This window comes from Salvelinus namaycush, chromosome 34 (genome assembly GCF_016432855.1).
Source record: "Salvelinus namaycush isolate Seneca chromosome 34, SaNama_1.0, whole genome shotgun sequence".
Taxonomy (NCBI): domain Eukaryota; kingdom Metazoa; phylum Chordata; class Actinopteri; order Salmoniformes; family Salmonidae; genus Salvelinus; species Salvelinus namaycush.
Genome location: NC_052340.1, coordinates 4,745,629 through 4,768,410, shown reverse-complemented (window position 1 = coordinate 4,768,410; position 22,782 = coordinate 4,745,629). Strand labels below are relative to the sequence as shown.

The 22,782-nt window shown below is 47.4% G+C and overlaps 1 protein-coding gene across 1 annotated transcript in view; it reads right to left on the bottom strand.

The window, feature by feature from the left end:
* The window catches only part of LOC120028302 (protein jagged-1b-like), a 47,166-nt gene that overhangs the window by 3,686 nt on the left and 20,698 nt on the right, over window positions 1-22,782 (bottom strand). The window contains exons 3-9 of the mRNA XM_038973501.1: window positions 9,700-9,757; window positions 5,811-6,065; window positions 4,858-4,918; window positions 4,621-4,751; window positions 3,670-3,789; window positions 3,369-3,482; window positions 557-670 (exon numbers count right to left, since the gene is read on the bottom strand). Coding sequence (XP_038829429.1) covers window positions 557-670; window positions 3,369-3,482; window positions 3,670-3,789; window positions 4,621-4,751; window positions 4,858-4,918; window positions 5,811-6,065; window positions 9,700-9,757 — 853 coding nt within the window. The remainder of the gene's footprint in view (window positions 1-556; window positions 671-3,368; window positions 3,483-3,669; window positions 3,790-4,620; window positions 4,752-4,857; window positions 4,919-5,810; window positions 6,066-9,699; window positions 9,758-22,782) is intronic.

The window sequence follows — 22,782 nt, the reverse complement described above, 5'->3', positions numbered from 1 at the left end:
GTGTGTGTGTGTGTGTGCATGCGTGCGTGTGTTGAGTGCAAACAAGTGAATGTGAGCAATGTACCGCGCACTATGAAGTGGAACTGTAGGGGATCAGGTGTCAGTGTGACATATCACTACAACACAGAGGTCTATAAGGAGACTGTCATCCTGAAATATGTCTCCACGGACCTTATGAGCCCCAAGCCTGTCTGTGTGTGTGTCGTGTGTGTGTGTGTGTGTGTGTGTGTGTGTGTGTGTGTGTGTGTGTGTGTGTGTGTGTGTGTGTGTGTGTGTGTGTGTGTGTGTGTGTGTGTGTGTGTGTTTGCGTGCCTACCCCTTACTGAAGTATCATCTGTCTGTAAAACTAATATGCATCAGGGCTTTGGGGAATTTCTTCTCAATACGAGAGTACTTGGGTCTAATGGACACAGTGTAACATTGTACGCATACTGAGTTCGATCTGATGTCTGGATTCTCTAGCTTGAAGTGCTTGATGTGGATGTACTACGTGTCGACACCGAAGAGGTCGCTCTTGTAGACGACTAGTGTGTTCCATTGCGTCCATCTTACTGACCCAGTTGGCAGGTTCTGCCAGTCCAGCCGGGGGGGCAGAGGCACCGGAACCCCTCTGGAGACTCCTGGCACGTCGCCCCGCGCCCACACGGGTTTGAGTCACACCGCCGCGCCACTAAGAGGAGAGCGAGGACTCAGTGAATTGAACCAACTAAGAACATTAGTTGATTATACAGCAAAACAATAAAACAACCAGTGACTTACACCTCAACGTCACTGAGGAGAGATGGAAAATATGAATCGGCCTGACAACCGACCAATTAATCGACCAACCAATTGGTGTGTTCAACGTGATTCTTACTTACCCTTCTTCTGTTAGGAACGTTTGTCCTATTATTGCTCGTTTTATGTGTTTTTCCCCCCAGCTTTCTCATTCGCGCGCACAGTGAGTCGTTCTAGATTAGAGTATCTGCGAAAAAGGACTCGAATATAAATGTAAATATGCAAATGTGTGTGCAGTTGTATGCGCGTTAGCGATGCACACGTGTGTTCCTAACCGTCGCGTTGGTATGTGGATGCTCGTGGGCCGGGTTTTCATTCCCCTATTCTCTTGCTCTGGTTCCTGAGCAAACACTGATACATAAAATCATCTGCTGCGCATCGTTCACACCTCACCGGATCTCCTAAGCTCGCTTTCCCATCCAGGGATAGGGGAGCGAGAGATAGGGAGCGAGAGAGAGGGGGGGGGAAAGGGGGATAGGGGAGAGGAGGGAGCAACCACGCCTCGTTCCACTTCTCTGGAGAGTAATTAAAAACGGAGAAAAAGGGAGAAATATATGGAGAGAGAATGGGGGAATAAATAAAAAAACGACAGAAAGAGAGAGAGGGAACGGGTAGAAACAGGCTAGGAAGGAGGTAGGTAGGGTGACATGGCTAACATGGCATATTTGTTCAGTAATGCGGTCATCGGTTTTTTTCCGTCCATGCAGAGCCACTGTGGCGTACATTTCTCATCTGTCAGCACCTCTCTCATAACCCTTCCCATTTACCTAACCTTACAGTCATACCAGTTTCCATGATCCTGACCCTTAACCCTGCACAATAACCCATTCAAAGCCACCGCAGCCCAGGGGGAGAGTCAATAACAAGCAAAGTACCCTTTAATTAATGTCCAATATATAAATCACGTCGAAAAACTGAGCTGTGCTGTGGTTCCGACATCCATGTCCTAGAACCCGAACCGACAGTCTGTCCCCCAGAGTGTGTGTGTGTGTGTGTGTGTGTGTGTGTGTGTGTGTGTGTGTGTGTGTGTGTGTGTGTGTGTGTGTGTGTGTGTGTGTGTGTGTGTGTGTGTGTGTGTGTGTGTGTGTGTGTGTGTGTGTGTGTGTGTGTGTGTGTGTGTGTCACTTCGTGCTCCCACCCAGTGACAAACAGTAGACAGATAGTTCAGCTGTTTGCCATGTTGTCAACAAACGCTCAATGAATAATAACATTCTAATTGGCATCATTACTACAATGTAATTGCCTTGAGAAATTTTGTGGAGAGGGAGAGAGAGGGAGAAATTGCTTGAGAGAGAGGGAGTGGGAGAGCGAGCGAGAGAGGAATAAATAACGAAAGAGAGAGAGAGGGAGACAGGGAGGTAGAGAGGGAGAATGTTCTTGTAAACATGGTGTCCATTGAAAGAGAGAGAGAGAGAGAGAGAGAGAGAGAGAGAGAGAGAGAGAGAGAGAGAGAGAGAGAGAGAGAGAGAGAGAGAGAAGCAGAGAAAGAGACAGACAGACTAAATTGCCTTCTTTCTTTGCGCACAGCCAGACTCTCATACTTTCCCACACACGTTAAAAGCAAATAAGCAGTGACACAGACAGGGAGGGAGGGAGGGAGAGTGAGTTTGTGACCTGGGGCTATGGCTCCCCTCTGTCCTCACTGAGGAAGGGAGAGCACCTGTGACACAGTCATTATTTCCAGTGTGTGTATCTGCTGTACCTGTCACGGGGGTAAAAAGAGACAAAGTGGAACCCTGCATGTTTATACAGATACCTCTTAGATATCCAGATGTCACATTTATGAATGCATGACGAAGTCACTTAGGATAAAAGCATCTGCTAAATGGCAAATATTTGATTATTATTCTTATTATATATTATATATATTACGTTACGCTGTGTCTGCGCCGTGCACACGCGCACACAAACAAACAAACTAACTAACACACACACACGTGAGATCACTAGATCTTTTGATTGTGACCCTGTAATCCACCTAAACACTTGTGACCTCAATGCCCCCCCGTAATGGTGAAGTGGAACATTCTCCAAGCTGTGTGGGCCCCTGTTAACTTGTGGGAAGAAGGGGGAGGGTAGACAAGGGTGATTGGTATTCTAACTAAAGACCAAGCACTCATCTTAACTTAAATGCTTAAGCCTGTTAGCTAATCGGCTAATCGGCAAAGATCAAAATACATCCCCTCGGGCCCTCATATACCCCGAACACACCCCATGTTTAACCTGCACAGCTTAGCAAGCTCTACCTGTTTTGAAGAGACACGGACAGGGACACGCGCATACGAGTCTCACAGAATGGGTAACGGGTGCATGTGACTGTGCCGATTGCTTTTTGTGGGCTATTTATGTAAGACCACTCTCTTTCTCTGACACACATAACTGGGGGGGGGGGGACATGGCCGACTCCATGTCGCTAATGTGTTTGTGCCAGTGGTGTAATGTCTTCTATCTGTATCTGATTACTGATTACTGATTGATGTGTTGCTTGTGTTCTGTGTAAATTAGTCTCATCCTGGACACTGATTAGAATCTTGGCACTGGCTCTGCTCCAATCACGGGTAATCTCAGCCGTGCTGATTGGCGCTAATTACCGTCTGCGCAGGTGTGTCCGGTCCAGTTGTCCGCACAGACACAGCTGAAACCCGACGGGTCCTCCTCACAGGTGGCCCCGTTCACACAGGGGGAGGAGAGGCACGCATGCTCCACTGAGGAACGGCAGGAGAGCGGGAGAGACGGGGGAAGGGAGAAGGAGAGAGAGAGAGAAGTCAAACTCAGAACAAGGCAAATTCAGTCATGAATCTGGTCACTAACTGCCCATGTGCTAGAAGTTCATTCACGCTGGTATTATTCTCAGAATTCTATGCAGAAATACTGCAGCAGTAATGAACTCACCGATATCACAGTTGCGCCCGCGGAAGCTCTCTTGGCACTCACACTGGTACTCGTTAGGCTCTGTGTTGGAACAGGTGCCCCCGTTCTTACAGGGCTGGTGGGTACCGCAGTAGTTCAGATCTGAGAGGTAAATGGAGGTGGGGGAGACGGCAAGGGGGGGGGGGGGGGGAGACGGCAGCAAGAAAGAGTGAGAATAGGTAGAGTGGAGGGCAGTTTGAAAAAGTGACGGAGAGGGAACGTGGGAGGAAGAGGGAGAACAAAAGAAAAGGATTCATCTCCACCCTTTATCTTTTCCCGTGTCCTCGATCCGTCTGGTCTCAGAACTACATTAGCGCAAACACACACGCAACAAAGCGTTCTGCGGTAGTTGACACTGAGGCGTCCTCATTAGATACACAACATAAAACTGATAAAGTTTTATATAAACCACAAACCCCCCCCCAGAGTGAGTGAATCCACGTCAGTGTGGTACTGGCGAGTGGCTGCCTGCCTGGGGCCCGGGCGTGGGCCCTGTGCACGGAAGAAGGCAGCCAGAATAAAGCCCTACTTTCTAAAGATCCCTCTCTCTGCCGTGTTCAGCTCTCTTTGTGACTGAGCCTCTTCACAGACGACCTGAATGGAGGGACAGGAAGAGGCTCAGTACCCCACCTAGCTAAGCAGGACCCAACCCAGCCCAGCTCACATTCACTTTACCCAAGGCTATCGCCTTTCCCCTCACAATGCTCAGCTGCTGGCCTCTCATGTGGCTCCCGGAGGTTCCCACACTGGGGCACAGGAGGGCAACATTGGGGAATGTTTGTACAATGTTTCGGTAATGTCACCCATTCACTCGCACACAGTCGAAAACAGACCGATGTACAAGCACTCTCAAAGCATGACTTTCTTCTGATCGATAGTCTACTCTTCTTTGTTCCAAAGTTAGTACTACATGGACACAAACACAAAACTGACCTTTGTCACACAGCAGGCCTCCCCAGTTGACGTCACACACACACTGCCAGGGTTCAACGCAGCTCCCATAGACGCAGCCTGGGAACGTCATACACCGGTCACACAGAGCACCCTCGTAGCCATAGTGACACCTACAAACACAGAGGCAGAAGGGGGGGGGGGGGGCTACATGGTAAGATACATGGAAGTCTTTGAGAACAAACGTTATTTTTCGACAGCAGGGTGGTGCAGACTCACTTGCATTCTCCAGGCACAGAGCAGGAGCCATGGATCTGGTGACACCCCTGTCTGCACACCGCTGTAACACAACACACACACACACACACGACATTACATCACCGTCTGTCAGGTCAGAGACAGTCCACGGACACTGGGGACCTATAGACACGACAGACGCCAAATCAACACAGTCCCTACGTACCGACCAAGAGTACAAAACAACACTGTCGTCAGAGAAACACAGGACACAGAACCGCAACAGTACACAGCATCATCGACGCCGGGTGGGGTCGTTCCATTTATGGTAACGTTCAGTGCTCTCCACCCTCTACGTCTCTAACGACTCTCGACAAATGATGTCTCCCTTCCTGTGTCTCTCCAGTCCAATCAGCGCCCTGCTGAGGAGGAAGTGAGATGAGCCAGAGGAGGGCGGTAGCGGGAGGGAGGGCCACAGGATGTCATTACTCCAGGCTCGTATCCTCCATGGTTTCCGCCATCATTTCCTTGATTTAGTCTCACCTCAGCAACACTGCCGCTTCAGGTCAGAGGTCAGAGTGTGAGGTCGCCTTTAATGATGACTCACAAGCCGGAATCATAAAGTGACTTTGAAAAAACTGTCAGGACATTTGAGGTTCTAAGGGGATTTTCCAGGCTTGATGGTTATTACCTTGGCATAACATACTAAGAATAGGAATTGACATACAAAGAGCCACGAGTCACGAGCAAGGAGGAGCCATCACTTGGATTCCATCCAATCATTTGTGCTGACCCTAATATGTCTGTAGTCTATAACACCAAGTCCCTAATGCAAGCTAAGCCCGAAAAGCGTTGGTTTCCTCAATAAAGAAGCGTTTTCTATCAACTTCCACTGTCCTCTAAGAGCTGCTGAAGGTCCTCTTCACTCCTGGAAGTCCAACAGAATATCAGACACAAAACCAACCCGTGTCCAGCACCAGGTAACCCTCGCTCACCTTCTCGACACTCCGGTCCGGTCCAGCCCTCCTTGCAGACCTTGATGCCACTGACGTCACAGTCAAAGTGTCCGAAGAAGTCGTCCCGGGGCCGGCAGAGCTTGTTGCAGAAGGGGCCGTAGTAGTTGGAGTCACAGCGGTACCGCAGACGGTACTCCAGGCTGAGTGCGCGCCCGTGGTGACGGTACGTCTGCCACTGCTCGCCAGGATTCAACATGGAGGACAGGAGGACACGCTCGATCAGACCAGCCTGACCTGAAGGAGAGAGAGACAGAGAGAGAGAGAGAGAGAGAGGGATATATATATAGAGAGAGGAGACACAGGGATAAAGAGAGAGAGTTAGATTTGCCCTGAGAGAAAGACAGTAGAGAAGAGACAGACAGAGAGAGAGAGAGAGTTAGATTTGCCCTGAGAGAAAGACAGTAGAGAAGAGACAGAGAGAGAGAGAGAGAGAGTTATATTTGCCCTGAGAGAAAGACAGTAGAGAAGAGACAGACAGAGAGAGAGAGAGTTAGATTTGCCCTGAGAGAAAGACAGTAGAGAAGAGACAGACAGAGAGAGAGAGAGTTATATTTGCCCTGAGAGAAAGACAGTAGAGAAGAGACAGACAGAGAGAGAGAGAGTTAGATTTGCCCTGAGAGAAAGACAGTAGAGAAGAGACAGACAGAGAGAGAGAGAGTTAGATTTGCCCTGAGAGAAAGACAGTAGAGAAGAGACAGACAGAGAGAGAGAGAGAGAGAGAGAGAGAGAGAGTTAGATTTGCCCTGAGAGAAAGACAGTAGAGAAGAGACAGCGTTTAGGTAAAGAGAGCAGCTAAAGGGCACAGGGTCGGTGTGGCTGCCCTGAAAGAGAGAGAACGAGAAGGGACAGAGTCTCGCTCCACCCTGCACGGTGGTGACATGTTGTGAGAGCTACTGATAAGGAGGAGAGGACAGGGTGAGGGCAGAGGTGGCAGACAGGGGACAGGGTGAGAGTGCAGAGGGTACAGAGGGTAGAGAGGGCACAGATGGGTAGGAGAGGCACAGAGTTTGGGTGGTGACATGGTGAGAGAGCTGCTGACCCCAGGGGGATTTCCCAGAGAGGCTGTCATCTCCACCTCAGTTATAATCCCCCCTGACAGGGTATTAACCCACACAAAGCACTGTGTGTGTGTGTGTGTGTGTGCGTGCGTGCGTGCGTGCGTGCGTGCGTGCGTGCGTGCGTGCGTGCGTGCGTGCGTGCGTGCGTGCGTGCGTGCGTGTGCGTGCGTGTGAGAAAAGGAGAGAGAATGTGTGTGTGTGTGCATGTGTGCGAGTGTGTGTGAGAGGGAGATGTTTGTGTGTGCGTGCGTGCGTGAGTACGAGAGAGAGAGAGAATGTGTGTATACGAGAGAGCGAGGCAGAGAATGTGAGTGGCGAAACAGTGTACTGTGTGAATGTGTATTTAAGAGACGGGGAGATGGAGCAAGAGATAGAGACAGAGAGAAAGGGGGGGTCTGTAAGTGAGTGGGAGAGAGAGAGCATTAGAGAGAGAGGGGAGGAGAGAGAGAGAGACAGGGAGGGAGAGCTAATAACACACATAGCAAAAGTCCTGATGGAGGGATGAGATCATCTGGGTTTGAAACAAAAGAATGAAAACAGGGGCACATATTGGCTGGGGGGTTGGAAGGGGAGAGGGAACACAGCGGACACTAAGGGTGTTGTTATCCCAGCTACACCCCCCCCCCCCCATTCTCCACACGTGCGGCCGTGTGTGTGTGCGTGTGTTTTGTTAAAGCTCTTGAACTTGCAGCTACAGCAGCACATGTTCCTTCCCTTACTTTGACGCCTCTGATGAGTCCAACAGCTCACTTCAACGCCCACAGTAAAAGTGCTCCACCAGAGAGACAGAGTCAGAGTGGGAGTGTGTGAGAGAGTGTACAGTATGACTGTTCCGTTGTGGTGAGTTGGGCACAGTTAAGACAGGGACAGACGGAGAGAGAGGTCTCAATGGGCGAGAGCCCACACGGACAAGGACCATGTCAGCGGGCTAATCTCTAATCCCTTGTGATTGTGTCCCACTGCTCTGTATTGGATCTGAAGTGTTTGCCCTTGACGGTGTGTGTGTGTGTGTGTGTGTGTGTGTGTGTGTGTGTGTGTGTGTGTGTGTGTGTGTGTGTGTGTGTGTGTGTGTGTGTGTGTGTGTGGGGGGGGGGGGGGGGGGGGGGGTTAATACCTCTTTCTCTACCTTTCTCTCAAATCACCTGGGCCTACAAATCAATGAATAGACCGATCTCAGTCAATAGATCAACACACAAGCACCTTTCATACCTGTCTCCAAATACACATTAAAAGAGGGTAGGGTGAGAAAGACAAAGAGAGAGAGAGAGAGATAGAGAGATAGAGAGAGAGAGAGAGAGAGAGAGAGAGAGAGAGAGAGAGAGAGAGAGAGAGAGAGAGAGAGAGAGAGAGAGAGAGAGAGTTGCGATTGGTTGTTCAAAAAAGTGGGGGAGGTTGTATTGTTTTTTATTGATTGTATTGCCTTCCGTGTGATCCAACGAAAACGTATTGCTCACATAAAAAAAGAGGGAGAAAATCACCGGGGGGAACACAACTAGCTCCATTCCGGAGAGTCGATGAAGGTCATTAATGTTTTACAGCGTTGTCACTATGTTCTCCGTCTCTGTCCAAGGACTCTGTGGCTCTGTGTTAGACAGCTCCATTACAGTGTTGTAATCCATCCTGATTAGAGCTGTGGGCCTGTAAGTTGGCCCCGACTCCTCTAGGATGTCTGTTTTTTATTTATTTAGCTGAGCTAAGCTGGGAGCCAGGAGAGAGGCTTTAAACCCAATGTGGTAAAAAGAGAGAATATTTCAGGAGCTCAGGAGAACGAGGGATGGCGCAAACAAGACGTACGACGAGAGCCGTGGAGGGCAGAGGGAAAGAGAGATGGAGGGAAGAGGAAAAAAGAGAGGGAGAAGGAGGAAGAGTTCTGGGGTTTGGTTCCCAGTCTCTCATTATCTCTGCACTCATCTTTTGGCTGAGTCTGTCTGCAGCCTTTTACTGGGCAGGAGGGGGCAGAGGAACAAGGAGACAGGGGGAGAGGATGAACGGGAAAGGCTGGGGAACGAGAGGAATGAGGAAGGACAGTCGCATCTTTGTGTTTGTGTGTCTTAGTGTGTATGTAATGAGTATTGAAGTGTTGATTTGTGTGTGTGTGTGTGTGTGTCGTCTATATCTGTCTGTTTTTAGAGAACGCTGCTCACATTCCCTATCTCTGATTATGAGCAGAAACAAGAAGCGGAGTGTGAAATTAAGAGGTCTGACTGGGAGACCCTTACACTGTAACACTGACACACACACACCAGCACACCTACAGGCACAGTTAGAAACACATGCAGACGCACGCGCGCGCGCACGCACACACACACACACACACTATCAACATCCACCCTGTACGCACAACCACAAAGGCAAACACATTTCTTACACTGCAAGTGCAAACTGATACACATTCAAAACAGACACACATACTGGCTGTGCCTCCTTCTCAAGACAGCAAGGGGACCCAGTGAGGACAGGGGGGAACCATAGCCCTGGGTCACAAACAGGAAGGGGCCACATGTCCCTCTCCCTCCCTCCCTGTCTGTGTCACTGCTTATTTTGCTTTTAACTTGTGTGGGAAAGTATGAGAGTCTGGCTGTGCTCAAAGAAATAAGGCAATTTAGTCTGTCTGTCTCTTTCACTGATTCGCTCTCACACACACACACACACACACACACACACACACACACACACACACACACACACACACACACACACACACACACACACACACACACACACACACACACACACAGACACACACACACACGCACACACACACACACACACACACACACACACACAGGAAATTCTCTTTCCAGCCTTACCTGATTCTGATGTGTCGTTGTCATGGTCCAGAGCCTCTAACACCAAGGAGAAGGATTTCTGTGGACGACAAAGAGAGACAACAAGGTTCAATCAATTCAGTTTTATCTACGTATGTAGTTCTGATCCAAATTGATTTGTCACAAAGTGGCAATCTGGCGTGAAACACCCAAAAGAGCTAGCCAAGAACATGTAGCAGCTCGCAGTAGTCCTACTGATGAAATGAAACGAATACAACCTGGCAACCTCACAGTGTGAAGAACAAGGTCATTTTTGACTCACTTCAGAAACGTCCATAAACACACACACACTCTTGGAGACTAGACAGGATCGAGGGAAAGATGAACGGAGCAAAGTACAGAGAGATCCTTGATGAAAACCTGCTCCAGAACGCTCAGAACCTCAGACTGGGGCGAAGGTTCACCTTCCAACAGGACAACGCCCCTAAGTACACAGCCAAGACAACGCAAGAGTGGCTTCGGGACAAGACTCTGAATATCCTTGAGTTGCCCAGCCAGAGCCCAGACTTGAACCCGATCGAACATCTCTGGAGACTGAAAATAATCACTGCAAAAGGTGCTTCAACAAAGTACTGAGTAAAGGGTCTGAATACTTATGTAATTGTGATATTACAGCTTTAAACTGTAATAAATATGGAAAAATTTCTAAAAAACAGTTTTTGCTTTGTCATTGTGGGTATTGTGTGTAGATTGATGAGAGGAAAACAACTATTTATTCAGTTTTAGAATAAGGCTGTAATGTAACAAAATGTGGAAAAAGTCAAGGGGTCTGAATACATTCCGGAGGCAATGTATGTGTATTAAAGTAGTAAAAAGTGAAGTATTTGGTCCCATATTCCTAGCATGCAATGACTACATCAAGCATGTGACTAAACACATTAGTTGGATGCATTTGCTGTTTGTTTTGGTTGTGTTTCAGATTATTTTGTGCCCAATGGAAATTAATAGTAAATAATGTATTGTGTCCTTTCGGAGTCCGTTTTATTGTAAATAAGAATATAATATGTTTATTAACACTTCTACAGTAATGTGGATGTTACCATCACTACGGATAATCCTGAATGAATAGTGAATAATGATGAGTGAGAAAGTTACAGACACACAAATATCCTACCCATAAGACATACTAACATTACAGTAACAGGAGAGGTTAGCATTTTGGGGGGGGATATGATATTTGTGCGTCTGTAACTTTCTCAGTGAGATGTACCCATCGCGGTGAATTGGGAGCTTTAACAGAGTGCGGCCCTTCTTGTACGACCACAAACTTTTCTGTAACTTTCTCGCTCGTCATTATTCACGATTCATTCAGGATTATCCGTAATCATGGTAGCATCCATATTGTTAAATCAACTTCAATCAGAGTAGAAGGGGAGGAGACGAGTTCAATAAATCTTTTTAGGCCTTGAGAAAATTGAGACGTGGATTGTGTATGTGTGCCATTCAGAGGGTGAATGAGCAAGACAAAATATTGAAGTGCCTTTGAATGGGGTATGGTAGTAGTTGCCAGGCGCACCGGTTTGAGTGGGTCAAGAACTGCAACGCTGCTGGGGTTTCCACGCTTAACAGTTTCCCGTGTGTATCAGGAATGGTCCACCAGCCAAAGGACATCCAGCCGTCTTGGCACAACTGTGGGGAGCATTGGAGTCAACATGGGCCAGGATCCCTGTGGAACGCTTTCGACACCTTGTAGTCCACGCCCCGATGAATTGAGGCTGTTCTGAGGGCAAAACTAGGTGCAACTCAATATTCGGAAGGTGTTGCAAATTTTTGTACACTCAGTGTGTGTATGTATGTGTATATATATATATATATATATATATATATTTTAATACGGTTATGACGGTTATTTTATTGTCATGACGGTCTTCATCCATAACCATTGTTTACACGGTTATACGGTAATTGTCCCAGCCCTGCAAAGCAGCAATGATGTGATATGCCAAGCTAGGCTACCTCAAGGAAGCCGTGCTACCCACATCTACGGAGCACTCTTCCAACTCTGCCAGGCCCTTAAGGGCCGGGAGGAGGCAAGCGTTTTTTCCTCTTTCCCAGATCATAGATTTAATAGGACTGGTCCCATATCCACGAAGCGTCTGAGAGTAGGAGTGCAGATCTAGGATCAGTTTTGCCTTTTAGATCTTAATGAATAAGATTACATCAACAGATCCTCGATCAGCACTCCTACTCTGAGACGTTGGTGGACACCGGCCCAGGTACAGTATGCTTGCATGATACGACAGAGTGGGGTGAACCATTCGGAATTCAGCACCTTAAAAGAGCAGCAACACAGAGAGAGACACACAGACATAGAGACACACAGAGAGACAGAGAGGGTACTGTATAGACTACTACATCTGGCTACAAAAGGGCCTGTACAGAAGACAGGGACAAACAGCAGATATCTTACAATTTAGGATTTACAAAGATACTTAAATTATTTCGCTCATTCTGTCTTTGGTGCAGATCAGCAATGAATAATTCAGACCCATGTCCCCCCTTTCTCCATCCGTCCTCTCTCCCTCTCTCCGAAACACCAGTGGCTGCCATGCAAATCACCCCGCCGTGCATTGTGGGCCGGGTGTCCTCCTAAAGGGCTGGATGGATGTGCAGTCACGCCTCTGCTCTAAGGGCCCACCGCCGAGGGGATGAGTGGAGCGAGGGAGGGAGGGAGGGAGAGATGGAGAGGTGGACGACGAAAGGTGAGTTTAGATGGAAGAAAAGAGGGCGGAATATAAGTTAAAAGACAGTGCGTGAGCGGAGAGTAAATTACATGTAGAAGAATGATGGCAGGATGGAGGGGAAAGGGAGCGGGTATAAAAATGTGTAGAGGGTAGTTAATTAGAGGTCGGGAAAAAACATTCAGGAGTGTGGAGGGAAGGATGAAGGGAGGGGAAGGTGCACTGGAGTGTAGACGCTGAGGGCGTGCGAGCGTGCGTGTCTGTGCGTGCGTGTCTGTGCGTGCGTGCGTTCGCCCATGCGTGTGTGATCCGAGGTGAGGGAGGACAGAGAACATGGGCATTGAATAAATAGGTCGGTGGGTCTTAGACCGACCAGACATTCAGGAGAACAGGAAACAAGACAGAAAACAGATACAGGAGGAAGAGAACGGGAGGATGGAACTCTGGCATGGTAGAGGAAAAGAGCATGGAAAGTGAGGAGTTGAAGGTCGGGGAGATGTTAGATAAAGAAGGTGCGGAGAAGAAAGTGCTAGAACAATGGATGACAGCATAGAGGAGCGGTAAAGAAGAGGTGGGGAGGCGAGGGGGAGGTGTGGATGTGGAGAGCAGTGCCGAGACACGCGCGCGCGCACACACACCGGTTTAGAGAAGAGTGAGACATCCCTCTGTCTATCGGAGTTTTCTTCAGTCCACTATTTTACCTGTGGTGTTTACAATCCACCCCCATTCACACACACACACACACACACACACAGACACACACACACACACAGACACAGACACACACACACACACACACACACACACAGACACACACACACACACACACACACACACACACACACACACACACACACACACACACACACACACACACACACACACACACACACACACACACACACACACACAGTGGTAACCCACATCAGTCAGTGCTAATGAGAGCCATTGAAACCCCCCAGAGTGCAAGCAGGGTGTTTGTGGCTCGGGGTGATGGACCACTTACATTCATTGATGTTTATCATATCATCTCTTAGAACATTTTAAAAAATCTTATAGACTAGTGACAAATTAGGATTGAAGAACAGTGACCGTTCTACCTATTCTCTTTCTATGTGAGAGGGGACTAGGGTGGGGTGATTATGGGCAAAAGTCATCATTGGTTTGGACATCCTGTCAGAAAACTTCTGGGTAGGAAATGATGCAGTGTCCAACACACACACACACACACACACACACACACACACACACACACACACACACACACACACACACACACACACACACACACACACACACACACACACACACACACACGCTTACACACACCATTACCTCAGTGTTGGCCTGCTCCCTGGCTACTAGCTAAGGACACCTTTCCCATCCAATTTCTCTCCTTATCTCTTTCTCTCCCTCTGTTCTCCAACCGCTGCTCCACCCTTCCCCCAACCCTCCCCCATTCTCCCCCACCCTGTACCTGCTCCCATGCCAGCAGCAGGCTACGACCTAAGGGAGGCCCATGTGACACACAAACACACACACATGCACGCAGAGCCCAGGTCACACACACACACACAGCCAGGTGACACACACACTCAGGAAGGGTGTACCTGTGACCAGACCTGTTACTAAGGCTGGGATCACACCCAGGGGACCAGAGTAACCATGGTTACTCATCATGACATCTGTACACTGTCATTTCTTTGTTGTGCAATATTTTAGCCCTGCTATTAAATTAATTGCTATTTTACTGCTACTGGTCATTTTCATGGAAAAGGACCAATGAGCACCAACATGTGAAGTTCATAGGAGCATGTCAAATTCGGTGTCAAATTTAAACTAAGAGTCTATATTTTTGAAAAATGAAGGTATAGATTTTTCAATCATTTTCCCATCCGAAAAATTTGGACTAAGCAAAGGCTTTGATTTCTGGGCAAACAGATGGAAAAGGGGTCTAAGACAACATCTAACATAAAAAGTATTAAAAGGAATTAGAAATACATAAAAACACAATAATGTTGAAGACCCCTTCCAACTAATATCAACACTTATATTTTGATTTGGAGACATTTTTCTGCTTTCTGTAAGCCTTACCAAAACACAAATATCTTTAAGATATTTTCTAAATTCTCTCCCTCTACTGAACTCTACTGTACTGAACTCTACTGTACTGAACTCTACTGAACTATACTCTACTCTACTGTACTCTACCGTACCCTACTCTACTCTACCGTACTGTACTGTACTGTACTGTACTGAACTCCACTGTACTGTACTGAACTCTACTGTACTGTACTCTACTGTACTGAACTCTACTGTACTGAATAGTACTCTACTCTACGGAGCTCTACTGTGCTCTACTTTGATGTCCAAACTTGTGAAATATAAACTACAGGTCAAAAGTTTTAGAACACCTACTCATCCAATAGTTTTTCTTTATTTTTAATAGTTTCTACATTGTAGAATAATAGTGAAGACATCAAAACCATGAAATAACACATATGGAATCATATAGTAACCAAAAAAGTGTTAAACAAATCAAAATATATTTTAAATTTGAGATTCTTCAAACTGCCACCCTTTGCATTGATGACAGCTTTGCACACTCTTGGCATTCTCTCAACCTGATTCTGAGTCTTGAAGGAGGTCCCACATACGCTGAGCACTTGTTGGCTGCTTTTCTTTCACTCTGCGGTCCGACTCATCCCAAACCATCTCACTTTGGTTGAGGTCAGGGGATTGTGGATGCCAGGTCATCTGATGCAGCACTCCATCACTCTCCTTCTTGGTCAAATAGCCCTTACACAGCCTGGAGGTGTGTTGGGTTATTGTCCTGTTGAAAAACAAACGATAGTCCCACTAAGACCAAACCAGATGGGATGGCGTATCGCTGCAGAATGCTGTAGTAGCCATGCTGGTTAAGTGTGACTTGAATTCTGAAGAAATCACAGGCAGTGTCACCAGCAAAGCACCCCCACACATAACACCTCCTCCTCCATGCTTTACAGTGGGAAATACACATGCAGAGATCATCTGTTCACCCACACAGCGTCTCACAAAGACACGGCGGTTGGAACCAAAAATCTCCAATTTGGACTCCAGACCAAAGGACAAATTTCCACTGGTCTAATGTCCATTGCTCGTGTTTCTTGGCCCAAGCAAGTCTCTTCTTCTTATCGGTGTCCTTTAGTAGTGGTTTCTTGCAGCAATTCGACCATGAAGGCCTGATTCACGCAGTCTCCTCTGAACAGTTGATGTTGAGATGTGTCTGTTACTTGAACTCTGTGAAGAAATTATTTGGGCTGCAATATCTGAGGCTGGTAACTCTAATGAACTTATCCTCTGCAGCAGAGGTAACTCTGGGTCTTCCTTTCCTGTGGCGGTCCTCATGAGAGCCAGTTTCATCATAGCGCTTGATTGTTTTTGTGACTGCACTTGAAGAAACTTTCAAAGTCCTGAAATTTTCCGTATGACTGAGCTTCATGTCTTAAAGTAATGATGAACTGTCGTTTCTCTTTGCTTATTTGAGCTTATTTGCCATAATATGGACTTGGTCTTTTACCAAATAGGGCTATCTTCTGTATACCCCCTACCTTGTTACAACACAACTAATTGGCTCAAACGCATTAAGAAGGAAAGAAATGACACAAATGAACTTTTAAGTTCTTGACGCTAGGGGCCAGAATTTAAAAAAAAATAACGTTCCCAACGTAAACGGACTAGAATATGCATATCATTTACAGAATATGAAGAGGCGCTGCTGCGCCTTCTTCACCACGCTGTCTGTGTGGGTGGACCAATTCAGTTTGTCCGTGAAGTGTACGCCGAGGAACTTAAGACTTACTACCCTCTCCACTACGGTCCCGTCGATGTGGATAGGGGGGGTGCTCCCTCTGCTGTTTCCTGAAGTCCACGATCATCTCCTTTGTTTTGTTGACGTTGAGTGTGAGGTCATTTTCCTGACACCATACTCCGAGGGCCCTCACCTCCTCCCTATAGGCCGTCTCGTCGTTGTTGGTAATCAAGCCTACCACTGTAGTGTCGTCTGCAAACTTGATGATTGAGTTGGAGGCGTGCATGGCCACGCAGTCGTGGGTGAACAGGGAGTACAGGAGAGGGCTCAGAACGCACCCTTGTGGGGTCCCAGTGTTGAGGATCAGTGAAGTGGAGATGTTGTTACCTACCCTCACCACCTGGGGGCGGCCCGTCAGGAAGTCCAGTACCCAGTTGCACAGGGCGGGGTCGAGACCCAGGGTCCAGATGGGTTAGGGCAGTGTGCAGTGTGGTTGCGATTGCGTCGTCTGTGGACCTATTGGGGCGGTAAGCAAATTGGAGTGGGTCTAGGGTGTCAGGTAGGGTGGAGGTGATATGGTCCTTGACTAGTCTCTCAAAGCACTTCATGATGACGGAAGTGAGTGCTACGGGGCGGTAGTCATTTAGCACAGTTACCTTAGCTTTCTTGGGAACAGGAACAATAGTGGCCCTCTTGAAGCATGTGGGGACAGCAGACTGGGATAAGGATTGGTTGAATATGTCCGTAAACACACCAGCCAGCTGGTCTGCGCATGCTCTGAGGAAGCGGCTGGGGATGCCGTCTGGGCCTGCAGCCTTGCGAAGGTTAACACGTTTAAATGTTTTACTCACGTCGGCTGCAGTGAAGGAGAGCCCGCAGGTTTTGGTAGCGGGCCTTGTCAGTGGCACTGTATTGTCCTCAAAGCGGGCAAAGAAGTTGTTTAGTCTGTCTGGGAGCAAGACATCCTGGTCCGCGACGGGGCTGGTTCTCTTTTTGTAATCCGTGATTGACTGTAGACCCTGCCACATACCTCTTGTGTCTGAGCCGTTGAATTGCGATTCTACTTTGTCTCTATACTGACGCTTAGCTTGTTTGATTGCCTTGCGGAGGGAATAGCTACACTGTTTGTATTCGGTCATGTTTCCGGTCACCTTGCCCTGATTAAAAGCAGTAGTTCACGTTTTCAGTTCCATGCGAATGCTGCCATCAATCCACGGTTTCTGGTTCTGGAATGTTTTAATAGTTGCTGTGGGTACGACATCGCCGATGCACTTGCTAATAAACTCGCTCACCGAATCAGCGTATTCGTCAATGTTGTTGTTTGACGCAATGCGGAACATATCCGTCCACGTGATCGAAGCAATCTTGAAGTGTGGAATCAGATTGGTCGGACCAGCGTTGAACAGACCTGAGCGCGGGAGCTTCCTGTTTTAGGTTCTGTCTATAGGCTGGAAGTTAGAATAACAATGATACAGGGTTTTACCAGCCCTGGTTGCACAATCGATATGCTGATAGAATTTAGGGAGTCTTGTTTTCAGATTTGCCTTGTTAAAATCCCCAGCTACAATGAATGCAGCCTCAGGATATGTGGTTTCCAGTTTACATAGAGTCAAATGAAGTTCGTTCAGGGCCATCGATGTGTCTGCTTGGGGGGGAATATATGCGGCTGTGATTATGATCGAAGAGAATTCTCTTGGTAGATAATGCGGTCGGCATTTGATTGTGAGGAATTCTAAGTCAGGTGAACAGAAGGACTTGAGTTCCTGTATGTTGTTATGATCACACCGCGTCTCGTTAATCATAAGGCATACCCCCCCCCCCCCCCCCCCCCCCCCGCCCTTCTTCTTCTCCTTGTCACTCAACCTTGCAGTTCCACCACAGCAGTCTGGTTCCACTCGCTCTCTTACAAGTCAGGTTAGAAATACACAGATACGTTGCTAAGGTCGCTAAGGGAAAAAAAACAGGCCTGACTGAGTACACAGTGTGTGCGTGTGCGTGTGCGTGTGCGTGTCCGTGCCTACGTGTGTAAACAACAGTAATGAGACACAGGGTCACTGATGATATCAGCGACAATGACAATAATGCAGGGATATTTCTACCTTTAGTCACCAAAACAACAACATTGTGATATTTGAGCTATTTGGGACAATAATAGCAGAAGGGATGACAGAGCCGGGGAGTGACGTGTGTGTTGTTTATGTCTGAGAACATGGTGTGTGTGTGTTTGTCAGGGTGCAATGTCGTTGTGGGAGTGTGTGTGGGAGTGCAGTGTTGTCTGGTGTGTGTGCATGGACTACCACAGTACGTTTGTGTGTGTCATTTCATTGTTCACTGTGTGTGGGCGTGTGTGTCAGCGTGTGTGTGTGCGCGTGTGTGTGCGTGTGTGTGTGTGTCGTCTAAAGCTGAGGGGAGGGCTCAAAGTGTGTCACGGCAGTGAGTTGAGAGGCTGTAAAAAAAACATTGAAACACTTTAAAATGTAAGATGATTCGTTCAAGAGGACTAGGCTTTCATAACCCCACTATTTCCCCCAGAAAACATCCATGGAATGTCTATCATCTCTTGCAAAACTGTCATGCATTTCATCTTCTCTTAAAACCACTGTTCTGGAAACATTTTACAAATGTTACCCCTCGTAACCTCTCCATCCACAACAAGTCTGGGGTTGATGTTGCTGTGGACTGGAGGGAGGATGGGGCCTTTTTCCATTTGGACATACCACATCTCCACAGTTCCACGGCTCTCATGCTATGCCCTCGTTGACCACTCTTCTTAACAGGCTGTGTTAGCATGGAGAGAGAACGAGAGGGAGTTCCCAAAACAAGACGCAATAACAACAAGGAAATTAAACAGACATAAATCGCTGGAAACTGTCTGATTGTTTCTCCCTCCCTTCCCATCCAGTCTACCATAAATAAAAGAAGGCCTAAGTTAACTATGCCCAGACAGATCCCCATTAGTGCCCACAATCCTACCCCTCCACATTCCTTTTCCTCAAAGCTCATGGAGCCAGGTGTGCCCCTCTCTCTCCATTTCTCCCTGATGTTCATTCTCTCTTCCTTTCTCTCTCTCTCTGTTGTCTCTTTAATTCCTCTCACTCCATTTATGATGGGCACCATGACACCCCCCTCCAGTCACTCCCCACCTCTCTCTCAGACATGGGCAGGGAAGGATATCCCGGCTGAGCCAGGCTGTACAAACACAGCTCTACGACAGGAAGGACTCCCAGCCCTGAGAGAGGAATTTCCCTTCCACACACACACACGCACACGCACACGCACACACACGCACGCACGCACACACACACACACACACACACACACACACACACACACACACACACACACACACACACACACACACACACACACACACACACACACACACACACGCACACACACACAAACATACAAAAGTGCACATGAGAAATATGATAGTCAAAACTATCGACTATAACAGTATTCTCTCTCTCTCTCTCGCTCCCTCTGCCTCTCTCCATCACCGCATTTTCTACATTCTACATGAGCAGCACACCAATCATTCTGCTACCAGGCCCATTACCATCAAAACCCCTCTCTCATACAGATGGCACCACTCTCCTGAAGTATCAATAGCCCAACTGTAATTATAGACACACATACACATACACACACACACACACACACACACACGTCGCCTCAGTAACAGTGTTGTCATGACAGCGGTGCTTGAAGCTGGATATGATGGCTTGCACCACACCAGCAACACCCGAATGGAATCACAGCAACAGTGTGTCCATCCCAAATGGCACCCTATTCCTTATATAGTGCACTATACGATATGGGCCCTGGTCAAAAGTAGTGCACTACATATGGAAAATAGGGTGCCATTTGAGACACAGACAGTTTTACCTTTCCAAGACAGACCTACCCGCCCGCTAGTGTGAATTTACAACAGGTACATGAATAGAAGGGGTTATGTTAAATAGTAGTAAGAATATGGATTCGCCAATGAGAGTACATCCTGGGGAATTGATTCTGGCACAGCTTTGATAGGAATTTATAATGACTGATACAGGAACACTCCGGAACACTGGCTGCTTTCTAAATAATTTAGAGCATAGAATTAGAATGAGTTCTACTCCGACCATTTCTATAAGAGAGAGAACCAACACTGAGTGTACAAAACATTAAGAACACCTGCTCTTTCCATGACATAGACTGACCAGGTGAATCCAGCTGAAAGCTATGATCCCTTATTGATGTCACTTCAAATCAGTGTATATGAAGGGGAGGAGACCGGTTCAAAAAGGATTTTTAAGCCTTGAGACAATTGAGACACGGATTATGTATGTTTAAAAAAAGATATATATTTCACCTTTATTTAACCAGGTAGGCCAGTAGAGAACAAGTTCTCCTTTACAACTAGAGAAAGAGGGCTCAGGGAAGAACCATATTAGTGCTATCAACATCATAATACTTGATCAAGGCTTACAATAACAGAGGAAAAAAATCAATGCCTGTGTGTGGAAAGGGACATCCCTCTCCCTCTATTACAAGCACATCTATTGCTCTCTTACTCTACCTGTTCCTTCTCCCTCTATCTCTTCCCTTCCTCATTACGTACCGAGATACGCAACTTTTCAGAGAAGTTAGGAACCGATATACACAGTCAGTTAGGAAAGCCAAGGCTAGCTTTTTCAAACAGAAATTTGCATCCTGTAGCACAAACTCAAAAAAGTTCTGGGACACTGTAAAGTCCATGGAGAATAAGAGCACCTCCTCCCAGCTGCCCACTGCACTGAGGCTAGGAAACACTGTCACCACAGATAAATCCACTATAACTGAGAATTTCAATAAGCATTGTTCTACGGCTGGCCATGCTTTCCATCTGGCTACCCCTACCCCGGTCAACAGCCGGGGTACAAATCAGCCGGGCTAGACAATTTGGACCCTCTCTTTCTAAAATTATCTGCCGAAATTGTTGCAACCCCTATAACTAGCCTGTTCAACCTCTCTTTCGTATCGTCTGAGATTCCCAAAGATTGGAAAGCTGCCGTGGTCATCCCCCTCTTCAAAGGGGGAGACACTCTAGACCCAAACTGCTACAGACCTATATCTATCCTACCCTGCCGTTCTAAGGTCTTCGAAAGCCAAGTTAACAAACAGATTACCGACCATTTCAAATCCCACTATACCTTCTCCGCTATGCAATCTGGTTTCAGAGCTGGTCATGGGTGCACCTCAGCCACGCTCAAGGTCTTAAACGATATCATAACCGCCATTGATAAGAGACAATACTGTGCAGCCGTATTCATCGACTTGGCCAAGGCTTTCGACTCTGTTAATCACCACATTCTTATCGGCAGACTCAAAAGCCTTGGTTTCTCAAATGACTGCCTCGCCTGGTTCACCAACTACTTCTCTGATAGAGTTCAGTGTGTCAAATCGGAGGGCCTGTTGTCTGGACCTCTGGCAGTCTCTATGGGGGTGCCACAGGGTTCAATTCTCGGGCCGACTCACTTCTCTGTATACATCAATGATGTCGCTCTTGCTGCTGGTGATTCTCTGATCCACCTCTACGCAGACGACACCATTCTGTATACTTCTGGCCCTTCTTAACTAACCTCCAGACGAGCTTCAATGCCATACAACTCTCATTCCGTGGCCTCCAACTGCTCTTAAATGCAAGTAAAACGAAATGCATGCTCTTTAACCGATCACTGCCCACACCTGCCCTGTTCTGACTTAGAATATGTGGACAACTACAACTACAAATAAACTACGAGTTTACAGCCAACTGGTAAGACTGTAAACTCTCCTTCCAGACTCACATTAAGCATTTCCAATCCAAAATTAAATCTAGAATTGGCTTCCTATTTCGCAACAAAGCATCCTTCTGTAAGGGGTGCGTAACTGTTGGCAGGGAAGTCAAACGCAGGAGAGCAGAACTTGGTGAATAGCCGGAGCAGGTTAATATATAAAACTAACGGCATACAAAACAACAAACACATGGGTACAAAACCCGTAGCGCACCAGTAACACATAGCACGAGTACTTACAAATAAACAATTCCCGACAAGGACATGGGGAAAACAGAGGGAAAATATACAACATGGAATTAGGGAATTGAAACCAGGTGTGTGTGAAAACAAGACAAAACAAATGAAAAATGGATCGGCGATGGCTAGAAGACCAGTGTCGTCGACCGCCGAACACCGCCCGAACAAGGAGAGGAACCGACTTCGTCAGAAGTCGTGACACCTTCACTCATGCTGCCAAACATACCCTCGGGAAAACTGACCACCCTACCGATCCTCAATTTCGGCGATGTCATTTACAAAATAGCCTCCAACACTCTACTCAACAAATTGGATGCAGTCTATCACAGTGCCATCCGTTTTGTCACCAAAGCCCCATATACTACCCACCACTGCGACCTGTACGCTCTTGTTGGCTGGCCCTTGCTTCATACTCGTCCCCAAACCCACTGGCTCCAGGTCATCTACAAGTCTTTGCTCGGTAAAGCGCCGCCTTTAGCTCACTGTTCACCATAGCAGCACCCACCCGTAGCACGCGCTCCAGCAGTTATCACCCCCAAAGCAAATTCCTACT